At 30.3% G+C, this 20,578-nt stretch overlaps 3 protein-coding genes and 2 non-coding genes across 13 annotated transcripts; 3 read left to right on the top strand and 2 right to left on the bottom strand.

Moving 5' to 3' along the window:
• The first annotated feature begins 259 nt into the window (after positions 1 to 259).
• Positions 260 to 3,577, top strand: LOC101261466 (probable 1-acyl-sn-glycerol-3-phosphate acyltransferase 5). 4 transcript variants are annotated; one of them, XM_010316992.4, is made up of 5 exons: positions 267 to 541; positions 814 to 953; positions 1,069 to 1,816; positions 1,962 to 2,092; positions 3,079 to 3,577. In XM_010316992.4, the coding sequence occupies exons 3-5, from the start codon at positions 1,245 to 1,247 to the stop codon at positions 3,486 to 3,488; spliced, it is 1,113 nt and encodes a 370-aa protein (XP_010315294.1). In that variant the 5' UTR covers positions 267 to 541; positions 814 to 953; positions 1,069 to 1,244; the 3' UTR covers positions 3,489 to 3,577. The 4 variants fall into 4 exon arrangements, with proteins under 4 accessions (XP_004230940.1, XP_010315294.1, XP_069146448.1 ...); XM_004230893.5 differs by having other exon boundaries at positions 402 to 541; positions 814 to 956; XM_004230892.5 differs by lacking the exon at positions 814 to 953 and having other exon boundaries at positions 260 to 541.
• Positions 3,578 to 4,380: 803 nt separating this feature from the next.
• On the bottom strand, positions 4,381 to 9,040 carry LOC101260381 (UPF0496 protein At4g34320-like). 6 transcript variants are annotated; one of them, XM_069290352.1, is made up of 3 exons: positions 8,962 to 9,040; positions 6,340 to 6,458; positions 4,381 to 5,750 (listed from the first exon to the last, which is right to left on the bottom strand). In XM_069290352.1, the coding sequence occupies exon 3, from the start codon at positions 5,706 to 5,708 to the stop codon at positions 4,596 to 4,598; it is 1,113 nt and encodes a 370-aa protein (XP_069146453.1). In that variant the 5' UTR covers positions 5,709 to 5,750; positions 6,340 to 6,458; positions 8,962 to 9,040; the 3' UTR covers positions 4,381 to 4,595. The 6 variants fall into 6 exon arrangements, with proteins under 6 accessions (XP_069146453.1, XP_010315295.1, XP_010315298.1 ...); XM_010316993.4 differs by lacking the exon at positions 8,962 to 9,040 and adding an exon at positions 6,833 to 6,986; XM_010316996.4 differs by lacking the exon at positions 6,340 to 6,458.
• Positions 9,041 to 15,092: 6,052 nt separating this feature from the next.
• Positions 15,093 to 15,407, top strand: LOC101249406 (putative lipid-transfer protein DIR1). Its single transcript, XM_004230937.5, has one exon. It carries the CDS (start codon positions 15,093 to 15,095, stop codon positions 15,405 to 15,407), a length of 315 nt encoding a protein of 104 aa, XP_004230985.1.
• Positions 15,408 to 15,885: 478 nt separating this feature from the next.
• On the top strand, positions 15,886 to 15,957 carry TRNAG-UCC (transfer RNA glycine (anticodon UCC)). Its single transcript has one exon. It is a non-coding gene; the product is annotated as a tRNA-Gly (tRNA).
• Positions 15,958 to 19,605: 3,648 nt separating this feature from the next.
• On the bottom strand, positions 19,606 to 19,735 carry LOC112940806 (small nucleolar RNA snoR83). The gene has a single exon (XR_003245071.1). It is a non-coding gene; the product is annotated as a small nucleolar RNA snoR83 (small nucleolar RNA).
• Positions 19,736 to 20,578: the final 843 nt, after the last annotated feature.

The following is a 20,578-nucleotide window of genomic DNA, read 5'->3' on the forward strand; positions in this document are numbered from 1 at the left end:
TTAGATTCAATTATTGTTTTCATTTTCATTCTAATAAAATGTTATTTAGGCAAAAAAATTCACATGTCATGATGGATAAAGAAAGTACGAGAATTTTGAGGTATAATGTCGTTTTATAAATATTGAATTCATTAACATAAATTAAAAAAATATAAAGTTTTTTATTCTTCGAACATCAATCTAAACTTACCTAAATTGAATTAACAAACAATTATGCGGCAAAATGAAATAAATATAAAATAAAAATATTAGTCTCACCATCATGAGAATGAGAGTGTGGTTGAAAGAAAATAGGTAGCCATCATTGATAACCACCGAGAGGACAAAATAAAAGCAATTATTAGACATTATATGAAAAGACCGGCCCACATCATCAACTAGATACGGGCTGACCCGACCCGAACCGACCCGAATCCCAATTTCCACATACAGTGTGCTGGCACTACTACTTTACGAAGTCTCTCCGCTGAAAGTGTACCGTTGAGAGTCGAGTCGAGCCACATTGGATCCTTCAATTCAACAAAGTTTTCGGCAACTTCAGGTTTGCATTTCTCACTTCTTGTTTAGTTCAACAATTTATGTTTTACTGATTACTGAAAAGTTTAAGATTTTGCTGAATTGGGTGTTTTGATGAGGAATAATGCTGCTTCTTTCGGAAATTAACTTGTATGTGTTTCTTGAAAAAGCTTGAACTTTCTGTTTGAGTTGTAGTGTTTTTACCTCCAAGATTTAATTTTTGATGAGTTTATAACAAACGTAGAGCTGTTCCTTTCTTTTTAGCTAACAGAATAACATTTTGTTCATGTATTACAGTGTATCGGACCAGGGGTAGGGAGGTCTTTGTTTGATACATGGACCAAATCCCACTTGGATTGAGGGACATTTTGATGCCTATCCCAGAATGAGAGGAAATTCTAATTTAAGCTCAACACCAAATACAGATTATCATACTTGTTGTATAAAGCAGTGTTTTTATATCAAAGTTTGATTTTTTATGAGTTTATAGCAAGTGTAGAGCTGTTCCTTTCGGTTTAACTAACAGAATAACATTTTGTTCATTTTTTACAGGGTAGGCAGGTTAGGGAGGGCTTTGTTTGACATTTTGATGCCTAATCTGTGATGGATTTATGAGTTGTGAGAGAAAGTTCAGATTCAAGCTCAACAGAAAATACATAAGTTTGTACTTGTCTGTATTTTAAGTTGTTTATCTTTTTTGGTCCTCGTACTCTGCTTTCTGCCACTACATGAATGTTCAAATGGGTGATGATTCTGGGAAGCAACCAAGGCACCGTAATCTAACCCCGCTGAGGATGATAAGGGGTATTTTCTGTCTAATTGTGTTAGTACTCTCTGCATTTATGGTGTTAGTGTATTTTGGCTTTTGGACTGCTACTGGCTTGCGAATTGTCAGTGTCCATTATAGCAGAGTGGGAACATCCTTCTTTTTTGGATGTTGGTTAGCTTTGTGGCCCTTTTGGTTTGAAAAGATTAACAAAACCAAAGTGGTAATGTCTGGAGATTCTGTTCCACCTGCCAAACGAGTCTTAGTTATTGCAAACCATCGAACTGAGGTTGATTGGATGTACTTGTGGGATCTTGCTTTGCGCAAGGGATGTGTGGGTTCAATCAGGTATATACTTAAGAGCAGTTTGATGAAATTGCCTGTGTTTGGATGGGTTTTTCATATCATGGAGTTCATACCTGTTGAGAGAAGATGGGAGGCTGATGCATTGAAGCTGCGTCAGATTCTTTGCACCTATAAAGATCCTGAAGATCCACTGTGGCTTGTTGTTTTTCCAGAAGGCACTGATTTCACGTATTTCCTGTTCCCTTTTAACTCTATATTTAAAATTCTAATATATAATTATGTTTGAGATTGTGCCCGTATGGCATGCTAAATTAGTGCATTTTCTCTCCAGTACTAGTTAAAGAACTTACTGGCTTCCTTACTTTTAAAACAGAGAACAGAAGTGCATACGTAGTAAAAAATATGCTTCTGAAAAAGGATTGCCAATCCTGAACAATGTACTTCTTCCAAAGAGAAAGGGTTTTTATGCATGTTTGGAGGAATTGAGAGGTTCCTTGGATGCAGGTAATTTTTTTTTCTTCCTTGTGTAACTATTTGGCTGATGTTAATCATAGTTTTCCTATTTCTGACCTTCCATAAAGCAGGATTAATATTTCTGATGCTAAATTGAGCCCAGTGTCATTCCTCCATGTTCTCACCAAGATAATCTAAGTATTTGCTCTTACTTCCTCATTTGTCCTGCCTAAATAATAAGGGGGCATAAGGCATTTAGTGGATTTATTTAGATGGATTCTGCTTTTGGACTAAATTTAATGGCAGTACAATAACTAATTGCCTTCAGATATGGCTGTGTTTTGTTGCATTTGGTTCAGTAGTATTGCCTTCAGATTTAGTTGTAACTTAATTGTTGCGTTTTCCTGGACATCTAATGTTCTGTTTGCGAGCAACATCGCATCTTCTACTGGTATTTGGTAATTATAGAGGTAGAATATAAGTCATGCTTTCCTCTGTGAATTTATTATCTGCTCATCATGATTAGGGACATTCTTAGACTGGTAGGTGTACTGTGGATAAGATTCAGTTGGTATATTAGAGGGTTGTCATGTCAAAGCTGACCGGATGGACAAGGGTTTTCGATGTGGATACATTTAATAGCTTTGCTGTTTTCTAACTCTCCTGGTGTATGTGGCATTAGTGCCTCACATATTAAACATAGAAGTTCTATCTCTTCTTGATATAAATTGTTGTTGTCTGGTAGTCCACTTAAGAGAGAGCAGAGTACTGTCGAAGATATATCTGTCTTGATGTCTTTTCTAATATACCATGCTTTTTGTTGCATATACATTAAAATCAGATAGGCACAAGCCATGCTATATTCATCATGGCCATCTCCTATCGGTTTGATTATTATCATTAAAATGCAAATTAAGCAGAATTTCTTCATGCAGTTATCTCTCAAGTATACTTTCATTTGGTTGCTAGTCCATAAATGATCATTCAATGAGACTAGCAATTATGCTTCTTTTGACGTCCATTTCGTGCTCTTTCAGTTTATGACATCACAATTGGCTACAAGCATCATTGCCCTTCTTTCTTGGACAATGCTTTTGGGGTTGATCCAGCTGAAGTTCATATGCACGTTCGCTGTATTGCTATTGCGGATATACCAGAATCTGAAAATGAGGCTGCTTCATGGTTGATGGATACATTCTGTGACAAGGATAAATTGCTGTCTGATTTTCATTCACAAGGTCATTTCCCTCGCGAAGGAATAGAAAGTGAGCTGTCTACGGTCAAGTGTTTAGCAAACTTCATCTTTGTGCTAACATCGACTGCACTTTGTACATATCTAACACTTTTCTCGTCCATTTGGTTCAAGATATATGTTTCCTCTGTATGTGCATACTTGACAACAGCCACATACTTCAACTTTCGACCTTCGCCCATTGTATCTTTATGAATGTAGTTGCCTTTTATAGGGAGCCTTAATTTAGTACAACTTTCCCTGTGCTGTTGTGTTGAATTCAATTTCTGTTGTGATCCCTTGAAGTTCCTTCCTCGGGCTATATGAATCCTTACTAGTCATGTTTCTATAGTTAAGTGTTGTGATGTGAATCCTTACTAGTCATGTTTCTATAGTTAGTGTTATGATGTGAATACTACTACAACATAACAACATGCCCACAACTCACAAGTGGTAGGAAGTACACAGACTTTACCCCTACCTTTGTGGGGTAGAGATATTGTTTTCGATAAACTCTCAACTCTATATTGTGAGGTGAATATTCATCACGTATTGACTATTTTTATGTTGGCTATAAAAACTAAACGTAGAAATTTCTTATTTCCTTTTCTTGACTAAATCCTTGATGAGAACTTCAAAGGATTTGGGACCATCACCATGACTCATGTATTAATAACAATAACAATGGTCCTCATGTTGACTCTTAAATGTTCTGAAGGTACGACTGGAAAAGTCATATATAAGTTGTGTTTTTTTCCAGTCAAATTGAAGAAAGATTTGTATCATATTTTGTTTTTAACTATCTTCTATTCGAAATTCACAAGCTCAAACTAAACTGGATATGTTTCTATCGAGTAAGTTCTCCATTTCAGAGAACGATCAGATTTTATTGTTCCAAACTGAGGCAGGAACTGAGGCGTGACATGGTGTCACCTGTTACGGAAGGGAAACAAATATGGCCACTGAAAAAGTGAATTTTCTACTGTCCCTCTAACCATGATGAAATCAGAAAATAAAGAAAAGCATTGACGAATGCAGCCTCAGCATGTATCAGAAGATCAAACTAACATGTATAATAGAGAGTTATTTATTCATATAAAAGAATAAATGAACAACAAATAAAAGAAGTACTATTGATATACTTTATAAAAGAATCCAATAAAAAACGTATTATTCATGGCATAAAGGTTAAGGAGTCCTCTAACCATGATATATATGTTTCAGATTAAGTTTTCACATATTTAACATCACAAGCTATGAAAATCAGATAAATGTTAAAAGTGCTTAGGCAAATTTTTCAGCAAGCTGTAACCTTCTGCATCTTCAATGGTTTGGGGGTTTGATGATTCTTTGTAAGATAACAGTCCTGGCTCGACGAATATCCCTGCTACACACATCAGCTTGCATTCCAAGATCTTCAACATTCTTCATAAAGACATCAAGCTTTTTCCTGATCTCTTCTATAGCAACCTTAACAGCATCTTCATCAATAGCAAACTCAACTTTCTTCAAGAGTGATTCAATCTCGATTTCCAATCGATCTATAAGCACCCTGATACTGTCCAAATCCTTAATTGTGATAAAAGTACCTACATGCATTGTATTGACCAATTCTTTCTGCCCTTTGACAGCATCTTCATAGTTCTTGAGAAGGGAATCTATCCATTTGCCCATTGAGCCCAACGGAATCGATGCTGCAGCAGCCAGAGCAGATGCGACCGGAGGTGCAGCTATAGCAGCAGCCACTACTGAGCAAATCAAAACAGCTGCAAATGTAGCCACAAATATAATGTTTGACACTTTCCTCCAAGCATGGATGTACTTAAGCCTCTTATCAAGCTTGTTCTTTTTCAGCTGCAGCTTTTCAAGCATCAGCATTTGCTGTGTATAAACAGACTGGAAAATTTGGAAAAATTCCTCTGTGAAAGGATCCCCTGCAGCTCTGAAATTTTTCAGTTCCTCTAAAGTCTTGGTATATCTATTCCCTTCAACCCCGCTTTCCTCTTCAAATTGTTGAAGTGCTACAAGAATCAGCAACTGGCTATCCCGAGCACGTTTTAGACATTTCTCTAAAGCAGCAAGGAAATCCAGAGTTTTGAGGCTATTGTCAAAATATTCCTCAACTAGCTCAAACAATTCTTGATTCTTCCATATGTCTTTCTTGCAATCCAATATCACCTTCACAACTTCCTGATTCATTTCCAAAAGGCATCCAGTTACTTCCCTCAAGGAATCAAACGAAAGTGCTCTAACTTCAACCCCATCAGCAAGGGTATTGATAACATGACTAGTTCGAGCTTGTAGATTTGTATCAAAGGATTGTAAGTCTGTGTCAATCCTGCACGCAGCTTCATATGAATTCAGCTCAATTTTATACTGCAGATTGTCGATTGCAGCTGAAGTTTCACCAGGCTTTTTGCTCATGTGTCCTCCCATATTTTTCTCAAAGTTCAAATTCAGTATAAATCTCTACACTAGCTGCAACAATGCAAAATTTTAGAAATGTAATTTCACAACATAAAACTATGACATAAACCCAAAATAAATAATCCCCTTTTAAGCTAAGCTCCAAATTCAAAAGGGAAATAATGGGATTGGGTACAAAATAACAAACACCCAAACAAAAAATTTCCTACTTGAACATAACTTTCATAAATATAACATCAAACACAAAAACACAAGAAGCTGCAGAACAACTGAACCAAAAACACAACAAACAGAAATATGCAGAACACATAAATAGAAAAGATCCATAGTTTATCCCAACAGACTAATACTTCATATATTCCCCAACTTTGCAGCAACAGATAAATCAAGATTACAAATGGGCAACTGAAATACATGTAAAACTTTCAAGATTTTCAGCTTTATTAAAGAATCTGAGTTTAGAGAACAAATAATGAATACCAAACAACGGTCCCACCCCCAAAACAATCACTTTCACAACATAACATAACATCAAAACAAAACAAAACAAACAAGAAACAGCATCAACAGAACAAATCCACCTAAATATGCAATACCCCAAAACAGAAAAAGATCCAAACTTTATCCAACAGATTCTTACTTCATATATTCCCCCAACTAGCAGCAACAAATTGATCCAAGATCTCAAATGGGGCAACTTTAAAAATGTAATTTTCAGCTAATCTTTCAAGTTATGATACTCCGTTCAAGAATGGGGTTCTGAAAAATGAAAGAGGGGTAAAGAACAGGTATTTATAAATAAAAAGAAAAAGGTGGAAGATAAAGATTAAAGGCTAGGGATAAAGGAAGAAGCTTATAGAGAAATGAAAGTGTTAAGAGCCAAGTAAAATGCTTTGGGGTTGACACAACACAAATTAGAACAAATAGCTTGCACGCATGAGTTTAATTAAACAAAATTTGAGATGGAAAACACGGGAAGCAATGTTCTTTGTGGTTCAAGCTTAATTTTTCAGTGTAGATTAGATAGATATGTATAAAAAATTTCATATATATAAAGAGAAAAGAGAAATGTAAATGCTAACAGAGTTAGTTCTAATTTAACGCGGAAAGCAAGGAAAAATGATGAAGGATACCTAGTAAGAAACTGTGAAACTTCAGCTTAAAGAAAGAGTGAGTTAAAGGAGAGAGAGACTATACAAGAAAACATGGGTCTTTTTTTTTGTTCTTTTTCCTTGTCCTTTTTTTTAAAAATGTTTCAATAAAGATATTTTCGAAACCAAGCTTGTTAGTGGTAACCTTGCAGTTCTTGTCATTTGTAGTCTTTTGGAATTATTATATTATTATTATTGTTTCTTTCGTATAGACTTTATAATACTTTTCTTATGAATGTACTGTGTTTTTCTTGCCCTTCTTCTTTTATTTGAATTGATACACTTGAGCTAAAGATCTTTCGAAAATAAACTTTTTACTTTCACGAGATAATGATAAAGTCTACTTACACTTTATATTCTCCAGACCTCCACGAATTGTAAGTTCTTTGCTTCGACTTTAATTCTTATACATTGATAATGCATATTTAAAAAAATTATTATATTATAAAAAATATAAAATAGTAAATTTAATATTTAAAACATAAAACGAACGACCAACTACTAACATGTTAAATTACAGGGATGGGTAGCACATTTTCTTGTATATTGACTGATTTAATAATCTAGAGGGTAGTTGATGTACTCAAGAGTCAACCTTGAACACAAAGCAATGGATTCCATAACCAATTGGGCTGAGAAAAAGTCAAATTTGGACTATATGGTTTCATCAATATTAATTAATCTGATCAACTATGGTTAAACGTAGGGCTGGGCATAAACACCGAAAAATTAAAATACTGTACAGAATCGAATTATTTTGGTATTTCGATTTCGGTTTTTTGGTTCGGTATTCGATATATATTTTTGTATTTTTCGATATTTCGATTCGATTTTCGGTATGTAATTTTGTGTAATTCGGTATTTCGGTTTATCGAAATATATTATATTATAATATATATTTATATTATATTAATTATTAATATTAAATAATAAATATTATAATTTAAAATAAAAAATTAAAAAGTAAAAGACTTTTTGATATAACTATTTTTAGCCCATTAAGCTGAAAATCAAACAAAAAAATTTGTAAATTTTAAAAGGCCAACTAAGCAGGCCCATTAAAAAAATCGAAATAACAAAACTGAACCGAACCGAAATATTTCGATTCGGTATTCGATACACAATTTACAAAAATCTAAAATCGAAAAAACTGAAACCGAACCGAAATACCGAATGCCCACCCCTAGTTAAACGGAAAACGAGTAAAAAGGAAATGAAGAAACAAAATTATAATATAAGAATATAAATTCATTCTATGTATAGATGCAAATTAGTGTCTTTTAGGTGTGTTTTTGGTACATTGCTCATCGAAATGTTTTAAAAAATACTTTTTTGAAAAGAAATAAGTTTAAACTTATTCTAGATCGATGATCTAATCATCCCACTCTCAAAGTCTCACTCCTTTACCTATACACTTACTTTCGCTATAGGAAAAAGATTTATTAGGGGTCAAAATTTAATGACGATTTTAAAATATAATCTCTAATGGTACTATTTTTTTAGGAGTGAGATTATTTTATGGTCTTCTAATGGTATATTTAAGCTTAATCATTATCGAATAAAAAGTCTAAGAAATTGTTCAAGATCATATAAAGAAATTTTCATCCTTTCACAACTGATGTGAAATAATTTTAAGACTGATATCACTTGGCACACGTCGCTCAAATTTAATTTGCCATTAGTAGAGCTAAGACAACATAACAAGAGAACCCAACAATGCATTTATCAAAAAAAATAGAATGAGTCTAACTGCAATATACTATGATAAGAATCAGCATTAATAGATTTAACTCAAACCCCAAATATTAGTCATGATCAAAGGAATGTTGATACATGGAACAAACTCGTCAACACATTTTATTGTCAATAAATTTGTTTTAAAGGCACCATTTTCCTCGGTAAAATTAAAGAAAAAGGTATAGGAACACCTTCACACCGTTGAGTGATGCTACATTTTTGTTAGGTCTCGATTAGCTAATTGCTATATATGATGTTTTTGAAGGAGCATCAAATCTTTTACTAATGCATGCATTCGTTTTGCGTTGCTTATCGATGATAAATCATTCGTTAATTCACAATGTAGTAAGGAATTAATGGATAAGTTAACTTACCAATGATCTCAAAGTGTGTTAAATCTTCAATCGTACTTGAGAAGTAGCTTATTATAGTATAGCTGTAGTTTTTTGGGGTAAAAATTATGATAGAAAGCAGCAATATTTATAGGCAAAATTAGTTATGTGAATGACCAAGCTAAGACAAGTGACTTGCCATGAAAGTCATAAGTTGTTGCTTTCTAATTTATCCTCCCCCCCCCCCCCCCCCCCTTTTTTTTTTATAAAAAAAAAAATATTTTTGGTTCTTCTTTTGTTGTTTAGATAACAGTTGTCATTGTTACAAGTGTCAACTATGATGTTTGAATGCAATGGTTTTGAATTTTGTGTACGTAATGTTTAGGTAGAAAGGTTAAAATAATGCATCATAAATTTCCAAGATTAATAACTGTGCAAATGAAAATTAAACGAATGGGGTATTTGGTGTCAAAAGATAAAAAAGAAGTTTTTATTACTATGCGATGACATAAATGCAATTATTGCAAAAATTTCTACAAATACACCTTTTTATTGTGAATAATATTTTCTTCACCATCAAATTTAAGATACCACATTATAAAATTGGAAAATAATTTACTTGTTTTCGATATATAAAGTTTATTTACGATTTTAATTGAACATATTCTACGTACTTTAACATAAAATTTTAGTTAAATTTTCACATAAATGAATAAAATATTGAAGCGTGTCAATAAATGTTAATCAATGTAAAATTAAGAAAATGTTAGACAATTAAACACCGATAGCAAATTAATTACTTGACTCAATGAATAAAGGGAGTGTCTTTCAACTTAAGCACGAAATCTTTATTGATTTTACGATTATCGAGAAGGCTACCACCAAGAAAGATCGAGACCACCCCTTTTTCACCATCAGTTGTGGAGTCAAATTTTTCAATAAGGTGATTTAAAGTAGCAAAAATAGACACACAGAATAGCTGAAAAGTGTTTGACATCTAATATATATTCTAAAATATTATCTTAATCATATATAAATAATATAATTTTTCATTAAAAAAAAATTTAAATAAATCCCCTTTGTACCAAGGTGGCTCCGCCCCTGCCCACCATCAGCTAAGCTTACATTTTGTACTCATAAGTCAATCTTAATTTTTTTAAGAGGACAAAGGAAAAGGTATTTATTTTAACTTCTTAAAATATTTAACACAACTAAAGTTGACGATGGCATATTCGTAATTTCATTGAATTCAAAGGAGCTTTAAAAAAGTGGATAAAAAAGAAGGAAAAAACCGTTATGTTACAAAACAGCACCGCGTGCTTTAACATACGCAGGGTGCGTTATTTTCGGAGCTGTTGGGAATTTTTATCAATCCAGGCATTTCGGGGGTTGACACGTCATCATAGTGGACGCGTGTCAGCAATTGAGTGGTTGCCGCCTTAAGTAGGATTCAAAAGGATTGTACGCTACGTCAAATAGAGAAAAACCAATCTTTTAGTTAAGTTTATTTGTTATCACTCACGTGCTTCCTAACCTTTTTGCCTCTCCCAGAATTATCGTGAGATAGATAAAAAATTTTTATTTCTAATTAAAAAATTCATAATAATTTTCTAATAACGTAGAAGTTTTGACATAAACAATAGAAGATTACGAGCAAATGAATATAATAACTTACACATATTATGTATTAACCTAAAATCGTTATAGCAATTCATAGCTTTAAATTATATAAGTAGAAATATTTTTTCTTTAGAAGGTTCTATATGACAAGAATTTAAATTAATTGAATTTCAAAGCAAATAAGGAGAAATCTTAGTGCTTGAGTAATTGTCATATTATAAATATGATCTTTATTTTATTAAACTAATCATATTTAACTTCTAATCATATGAAGTGTCAATATTAATACATACATTGATTAAACCTATTTGAGTATTTACTGATCTAAAACTAGCAATGTTTTTTTTTTTAAGCCATGCATATGTTTATGAGCATGTTTGGCTCAGCTTAAAAGCTGGTCAAACTGACTTAAAAGTTGGTTTTTGACTTATTTAGTTGTTTGACAATACTCAAAATAACTTATTTTAAGTTAAAAAAAACTTATTTTAAGCCAAAAGTTAAAAGTTGGGGTAGGTGTGCTTTTTTTTTCCAGCTTATAAGCTGTTTTAAGTTGACCACATTTTTGCCTTTTTGCCCTTAATATTTTTATACAATCTCCAAATTACCCACATAACCCTAACATCATCTCTTTCTTCTATTTTTCCCTTTTCACGTGTGGATGATAGACAATTGCTATTATTAATGAATGAAAATAAAATAAATCTTATACCTTTCAAGTGATCTATTCAAATTATATATTATTAAAATGTAAAATAAGTTGCACATATAACTTAAATAAAAATTTATATTCCTCTTATAAATAATTTGTGACAATAAAGAAATATGTGAATGATAGACAATTATTATTACCTACGGATGAAACTAAAATAAAATCTTAAATCGTTTTTTAATCTATTCAAATTATATATCTTTAAAATCTATAATAAGTTTATATTCCTCTTATAAATAATTTGTGGTGAAAAAAAAATATGTGAATGATAGCAAAATATAATTATTTATGGCTGTAAAATATAAATTAATTAACTTTTATTATGTTAACATCTTTTAAGGGTATTTCAGACATTTTGATTTAAAAAACTGTTTATCAGCACTTATTTGCCAAACACATCAACAAATTTTGTTTTAACTTCAACACTTTTATCCTAACGCATAACTGCTTATTTTAAAAATAAATTTCAGTACTTTCAAAAGTACTTTTTTAAAGCTACTTTTATTAAGTCGGCCCACATTTTATATTTTGTTATATTTAATATGCTCATCATTTGCAGCTATTTCGTAATAATTTCTTACATTTTGTTCATCTATAATATATGAGTGGTCTACTCCAAACTATTTTGTACATTATCGAGAAAAAGAAAGTAAAAGAGAAGTTCAGAAGACACACTTTGATTTTGTTTTCTTCCCGTTCACTATAATTTTTTTAGTAGGTCAAAATGAATTGGGTTAATATATTGATATGTTATTGATTCACTCAAAATTTGAGCTAAAATCAGCTAAAATATGGGTAAATTATCCATCCAAACTTAAACGAATTGAAATGACTATATTTTTATGAGCTAATTTTATTACCTAATTTACATCGGAGTTGTTTTTATAATTTGATTTATTATTTTAAAATTTTATCATTAATTAGGACTATAAATGCAGCTTTACCTTCAAGTGAAATTATGATTTGAATGACTGAATGTCTTTTAGAATTCATGTGATCCCCATTGAAATGATGAACAAAGAGTAAAAAGTCTTGTAGTAATGATGGTGCGAATCAATTCCATTTAAATTTAAGAGACTTGCCTAGGCTATTAAGTCATCGATAGCCACTTAAAGTTGTTCGCAAAATTCACTTAAACACCTCTTCTTAGGCTTGTTCCAATTGAACCCCCGTACTAATAAAAAAATTTACCTATCAAACATTTTATAGACAATCAGCTGAAATAAGAGAGTGTGTGTTATAGACTTGCTGATGATGTGACATAGTAACTAATTAAAAAAAGACACGTAGTATTGGATCTAGAATAAGGAAAAATTATATATTTTTTTAGAAATAAAAGAAAAAGACACGTGGTATTGGATCTAGAATAAGAAAAAATTATATATTTTTTTAGAAATAAAAGAAAAAGAAAATCACCATTACCCTTCTCCTCTTTCTCCATAACCTTCCCCAAATACACCATACACTACCATTTTTAAATCTTACTCTTATCCTCAAACTTCATTTAGATTTATTGATGTTCTTTTTTCTTCTTGTGTTGTCAGTTCTTTAAAATTTAAATAAATTAACAATTTCAAAGAATAATTTCAAATTCATATTATTCTTGCCCCAAAAAATGGAGTTTGCCGGAAATAATGAACACTAAAGTAAAGTAAAAAGATGATTGATCACTAATTGCTAGTTATTTTAATTTTTTTAATCTTTATTTAATGAAATTTGCATAACATCTCATTTCAAAGGAAAGGAATCTCTGTTTCATCTTTTTCCTTTTTTTTGTTTTTCTTTTGTTTTAAGATTTTTATTTAATTTATGTTTGGGTTTAATTTGACAAAATAGATGAACAAGGTTAGATACTTTTGATGGCAGCAGAGATAACATTTTTTACGGCTGAAAAACTTACGGTGGGTAATTTGAATGTGTAGTTGGTTGTTTGAAAGGCTAAGGTTGTTTGACAATGGTAGACTTGTGGATGATAGCAACCGATTTAATAAACTGGTGTATTGGAGAAAGAGAATGGCTGAAAATCGAAAAAGAAGGAGAAAGAATTATGAGTGGTGATGGTTGTAGAATTATGAGCGGTGATGGTTGCAGCTTGCCATGGAAAAATGGCGATGAGCTTTCTCAAAGAAGAAGAAGATATAAAATCTTTTTTTTTTTACTGAAAAGTTATGCTTTCACGCTCCTTTCTTTGTGTGTACTTCAAACGCTTTGCCATGTCAGCAAAAAAGGTTTAATAGGTAAAAAATTTTGTTGTTTAGGTGTTCAATTGAAACAAGCCTAAGAAGAGGTGTCTAAGTGAAATTTGCGGACAACTTTAAGTGGCTATCGATGACTTAAGCCAAATATTTTTATATAATTATAATGCATAGATATCTCAACTAATTTTATGGGATATTTATGATCACTATACCGATAACATATAATACCAGATCGCTATTTACCAACTCTTACTTCCCAATTTAGATTTTTCCTTTAGGTAGGTTCGTGAGCCAATAGATGATATACTTGCCCCTTGTTAATTAGTTGTATAGGGTTTTTAAAATCAAATCTTGATGTGCTCGTCTTGATAACCATTTTCTCACTTCATGTTATATTTAAAGGCCTTAATATTAGTTTTGATTTATTAATTTAATCTTTAGAGGAGGTGACTATTTTCAAACTTCTCTTAGTTTATCAACATGAATTGTGGTGCATCAGTAGGAGTGTTTTATCCTTAACCAAAAGTCTCGAGTTCCAGCCCTGAAAATGGAGAAAATCTTGTTAAGAGGACTATCCTCAAATGGGCCGTGCAAAGCGTGATCCAAATTTAATCGGAACTCCAATGTAGACTCCGAACCGGTAGGAAAAGTGGTTTCGATATACTTCAATGGTATAGAATTATCATAGATATTAGTACTATGTACATTAAAATTTATGACTCTCGTGACCACTAAAGAATAATTGATTAGACAGACTAAAAGCACTACAAATTTGTTTCTATTCCCTTAAGAAAAGTTTATAATTGTAAATAGTATTATTAGGATATGAAGTCCGTGATATGTGAAGCCAATTTTGCAACCTTAGAATTTGGCTGTTTTATAGTCGGTGTCAAGATTCTCCCACACTTATTCCTTTTAAAATCCTCTTAATACCTTTTAATCCCTACTCACGGGAGGTTTAATTCATTACTATAGTGTAATTTTTCAATCAAAGAAATTAGATGAATCCTTATCATTTCGATCGTAAGGTCATTAAAATAGAAACTTATACAATTTTTATTCATAACTTAAAAGTCATTCAACTAGAAATTTTTCTCACATAACTTAAAATATAAGGACTCTCTATAACATTTCGACTTTCAGGCATCAAACTTGTTGAGACGATTATATTTTTACCACTAGCTCAACCTCTACTTATGCATGTGTCTAAATAAAGTTTAAAGTTTTTTAGGTAAAGTTTATCTTATTTTTCTCATATTTGACTGTCCAAAAGTTTTAAAAGACTATTCAATAGAAAAAGTGTTTCTTAAAAATGAAGAAAATGACTTTTCTAATGAAAATATAAAAAACAAGTTTCACATATTTCACATTGATTGTGTCCTTCCCACCATCCAACACACCTGATCATCTCACTCACCCCCTAGCCCTCACTCCCACCACCCAACCCCAACTTTCACGTTATTTATCTAAATTATACTCACATATTTTTTACTCACGTATTTAACACATAAATATAAATTTAAAAAAATCAACAACTAGCCAAGGTCTTCATAATAATCCTTTATATAAGCCCTTAAACACTTTCACAAAAACCACACCACCAAAAAAAAGAGAAAGAAGACAAAATTTGAAATCGATCGATCAATATGGAAGCAAAGCAAAACTTGGTCATATTATTTGCAACATTGGTTATAGTTGCAGCCATTGGAATTGAAATGGCCAGTGCAGATTCCTTGTGTGGTTTAACAATATATGATTTAATGACATGTAAGTCAGCAGTATCTGGGCCTAAACCATTGCCACCATCTGATAAATGTTGTGCTGCTTTAACCAAAGCAGATTTCCCTTGCCTTTGCACTTTCAAGAATAGTCCAATGTTGTCTGATTTCAAGATTAATTCAACTCTTGCTATGGATCTTCCATCTAAATGCAAACTTGACTCACCTAATTGCTCCGCTTAATTTCTTAATTATTAAGGTGGATTCAAGATTTGAAGATTCGTACGTACCTCCTGAGTTTTAATTTGTTGTTGTTTGAATTTTTAAGTGTTGTGGTTCCTATTGTCATGTGCTTTGTTTTATTATGGTACTTTTATGGCAAGAGTTTATGTTGATCAACTTTGTGTGGTTGATCTTATTAGTTATTTTAATTGAGTTTGACTTTTTGTTTGTTGAGATGACATACCTGTTGGAGTTTTAAAAGTTTGTTTTGTGATATAATTGATTGCCTCAAAATGAATAACACAATAAATTATCGAATTATTAAAACATATCAAAATATTAGGGTTACTAATAAATTGAATCAAATAAGAACAAAAAAATGATAGTTTTTTTAAGTTTGGTTTTTCATTTAAGAAATCGATTAAAAAATGACTTGATTTTAAAGAAAATGATAGTTGCATCAAAACGAAATAAACAATTTACGAGAAATAGCCATCAAGCGTTTGTAGTCCAACGGTTAGGATAATTGCCTTCCAAGCAATAGACCCGGGTTCGACTCCCGGCAGACGCAATTCTTTTTTTTTTTTGTTATTATTTTTGTCTAAAAGTGAATTCTCACTTATTCCTTGTTGTGACGTGAGTCTATTGAGTGATTTTAGACTGTTTCCAACAAAGAGTGAATTAAAATTCCTTTTTTTTTTTTTGTTACTATCAAAATTATAATGCAAAGTTAAAAACCAGTTTTAAGAATAGTGTGATATCTGCTTCTTAATTAGTTAGATAGTTTTAACAATAAAATATATTTTGTGCTAATGAACACAAGCTGTCAAACTGCCTAAATCAGTTGAGTAATGCATGCAATCCTATAGACTACAACAGTCATTCCAAGTTACCATATCAATCCAACTTGCCATTGTTAGTCACTTAACTACAGCAGTCCACCTCTACTCACAACATTAACAAAATAAGAAAAGATACTCCCCATTCTCTTACCTGGCCCAATTTTCTATATTCAAGAAACAATCAAGTGCAGACCAAGTTCTTTGATTTGTTCTTAAATCAAGAATTCCGATTGTAGTAACTTAAAAAACTTGATTATTAAATCAAATGTAGTAACAAACAAGTTCTTTGATTTGTTCTTAAATCAAGAATTCCGATTGTAGTAACTTAAAAAACTTGATTATTATTTTTTAAAATTAAGAATTCTAACAAGTTATCAAATTTTTCTAAGAATATCAAGATAAGAGTGGCGAAAGAGTAGAAGAGTTTTGATCGGAATCGTCAAGAGCAGCGCCGATAGGGTAAAATATAGGCGGGTCGGGTCGGGTATGGTGGTGAAATTTTCCCTTTCTATAACGCAATTAATACACGGAAAATAGAATGAAATTGAATCAAATTCTACATTTCATTTTATTTTTAGTTTTTAGTTTAATTTTAATTTTATTGTTTTAAGTTCCATTTAATTTTTATTTCTTGTATTTACTTCAAAAAAAATATATTTCATTTTTCCGTTTTTTTTAATTATCAATCTTGATTTCATATAGTTTTTTTTTATATCATCTTATTTTGTAATTTTGTTTGTTTCTCCAGTAATATAATTTTGTTAGTTTACTCATTTCTAAATTAAAGTACAATTATTATTGAATAAGACTATAAATTTACTTTTTAAATTCTTTAATATCATATCTACGTGTATTACGTATAAATATTACCTAAGAACATTGTATATGTACCAAAAATAAAGTATTGTATTAATTTTTTTGTTAAGACATTAGAACTTTTGTTATATTTTATGTTTAATTTGTAATAGCAATATTGATTTGATATTTCTCATTACGAGATATTTATAGTGTAGTTAGACACATTATCTTAGTCAAAATATTTTAATAGTTTTATAACATTATATTATTATATTATTCTTTTTATGAAATATACATTTCAAAATATTTATGAAAATCTTATACTTTAATTTTTTTATGATTAATTTAACTAAAATACACTAATTTTAAAAATATAAATTCATTAATTTTATAATATATTTAAGAATATATGTTTATTAATTAATTAATACAATTTAAAAAATGATAAATATCTTAAATTTCGATTTCAGAGCATTTATAAAGGTCTTTATTTATCCAATACAAATTTTATATTTTAAGTAATTAATTTTAATTTTTGAAAATTTAATACAGCTTTATGAATTACATAGCCAGTGTCAGATAGTTACAAATATATTTTTTTCCACGACATACAAACATTACCTTAAACTTGGCGTCAATTGAATATTATGATCCTTAATTTTGAATGTACATAAGTAGACACTTAAACTTATAAAATTAAGTAAATAGACACATTCGTCTTACATGACACTCTACATGATAAATTTGTGTCTTACGTGATGTCTTACATGTAGGACACGTGTGTCTACTAGTTCAAATTTATACAAGTTTAAGTTTCTATTTGTGTACACTAAAAGTCGGAGGGTATAATTGTACATTGAAGCCAAATTAGGTCAAGTTTATGTATTACACCTTTTATTAGCATAATACATAAATATACCCTTTAACTTAGCCTTATTTTATATTTATGTCTTTCATCTTTGAGTGTGCACAAAGGGACACTTAAATTTGCATAAAGTTGAATAAATAGACGCGCAAGTCCTACATATCATAGTACACATAGGACACCATGTAAGACTCAAATTATATTTGTGTTTAATTATTTAATTTTATATAAATTTAAGTATCTATCGATACACATCTAAAATTGGAGAGCATAAATATAAAATGTGATAAAGTTAATAGGCATATTTATTAAATATGCCTTCTTTCTTTTTTTTCTGTGTGTTCATGAGCACATATATTTAAGGCCAGCTTGTTGGGAAAGATGCATAACATTCGAGTGGTAGTATTTTGATGTTGTTGGTATAAAAAAAGTATAAAAAATTATAGTCAAAATAGTCAGATAAAAGGTAGAATATTAGAAGATGAAGAAGAAAACAGAGGTATGTATTATTTTCATAAACTGCCTATAGACGTACTAATAAGTATAACTCAATTCAACTTGAGCCAAAACAAATAATCAACAAGAAAAATATATGTAATTAGGATCAGACATTATATGTATTATTTTCATAAACTGCCTATAAATATTTAAGTATTAATAAGTTTGATTCGATTGAATTCAACTTGAGCCAAAACAAATAATCAACAAAAAAAAATTATGTAATTAGGATCAGACATTATATGTATGCAAATACAAATATTTTGCTACACTCTACAATAAAAATACTGTTACATTTTGAAATACAGCAAATTCTTGCTATTCTTTTGCTAAATAATAGTGTTATTTATCATTATTTTATTTTTTTTAATTTGGGAGAGTTAAATTTCAGATTTAAGCTTTTAATTTTTATTTTTTTGTATACCATGGATTTTGAAAATACCGTTAGCTATTTTTTTAAAAAAAATCATTTTTTAATTTTAATTTTTATGGTTGCCTACTTTGATGAATAAAAGACCATTATCTTACGCATTAAACATAGCTAATTCTATAAGTTAATATTTAGTATTAATTATTGTAAAATAATTATTAATGATAAAAATTATAAAAAAAATCGATATTTTCTTGACATGTCAAAAATAATATAAAAATGAAAATTTATTTTACCAATATGTGATATTGTTTTTAAAAAACATTATATTTGACTAATTCATTTGAATAGGTATTGAATCTAATTGTATTTGACTAATATTTTGACTAAAAATGCTCATAAGAATTAAATTACAAAGAAAATAAAGTAGTATTATATTGTTAATATTATTAATAATTTTAAATTAAAATGTACCTATTCCAAAGATGGAATTACGATTTCATTAAACAAAAACTTAAAATCCACCTATCACTATTAAGGTAATTTAATACAAGTAGCTCTCGTTCCTTTCTATTTATATCAAGAGATTCAGTCAGGTTGATTTATACAAGAAAATAATCAAACTATGTTTTCTCGACATAAAATAAGTCAAACTGAAACTAATTGTTGCGAGCCATTTTGATTTAAAACTAAGGAAGGGTATCGTCTGTTATAGTAAATTAAATGAATATAATTTCAATTTTGACAACCTCCAGCACTAAAGGCGTTATCAAATACAGATTCCAGAGAAATTGCAGTGTTTATTTTAACTAAAAAGAAATAATCTCAAACGGAGAAAAAATTAAGATATGTATGGATAGTTACTAGTAAACGCCTCCTTGAAAAATAGAAAAGGCATTATCAGCGAAACCTCCAATTGATTTAGGCCTCCCATGAATCAAATAAGCACTTTGAATTAACTCAGCTTATTTGGGATTATGAAGGCCATTAACACACAGACTGAAAACAAAAACTAAATACATTTTAACAAGAAAAAAGATTAAGAGAAGACGATGAAACCCTAGCAGGCTAGTGGCGACGAGTTCTACAAACTTGTGCGGCGAGGCTTTATATAGGGATCAATGTGAACCGTAACCCTATGTTTATTACTCTTTTGACCCCTTAAATTTGTTCAAATTCACTTACTGCTCCCATTGTTTCAACTATTTTCACTATTGGGCTATAAATGGGTCAAAGTGGACTAAAATGGATTCATCTAAAAAAAAATAGTAAATGTTAGTTAACCTATTTAGAGTCCGTTTGGATTGGCTCAAAAGTTGGTTAGATTTATTTTTAAATTAGTTTTCGAAAATGACTTACAATAAGTATGAAATGTTTAACAAAATAAAAAATGACTTAAAATAAGTGAAAATCCAAAAGTAGGTCCTCCCCTACTTTTTAATTTTTGACTTAAAAGTCATTTCAGATTGAGTTATTTTTATTTTTGACTTAACAACTACTCCCTCTTTTTTTTTTTAAAAAAAAAAAAGACTTCCTTTCCTTTTTAGTTTATTTTAAAAAATGACCTTTTTTTTTTATAACAATTTAATTTCAGTGTTTCACGTGGCATGTTTAAGGTCACAAAACTAAATGACAATTACATACATTTGACATAACTTTAATTTAAGACCACAAGCTTTAAATATCTTCTTTATTTTCTTAAACTTCGTATCAAATCAAAGTAAGTCATTCTTTGTGAAACTATGATGAGTAATCAAATAGTATAAATTTGCTAAGTAGCATAATTTTCTCTTTTTTTAAATAAATAACAATTTCTCCA

This window comes from Solanum lycopersicum, chromosome 1 (assembly GCF_036512215.1).
Source record: "Solanum lycopersicum chromosome 1, SLM_r2.1".
In the NCBI taxonomy this organism is placed as follows: Eukaryota; Viridiplantae; Streptophyta; class Magnoliopsida; order Solanales; family Solanaceae; genus Solanum; species Solanum lycopersicum.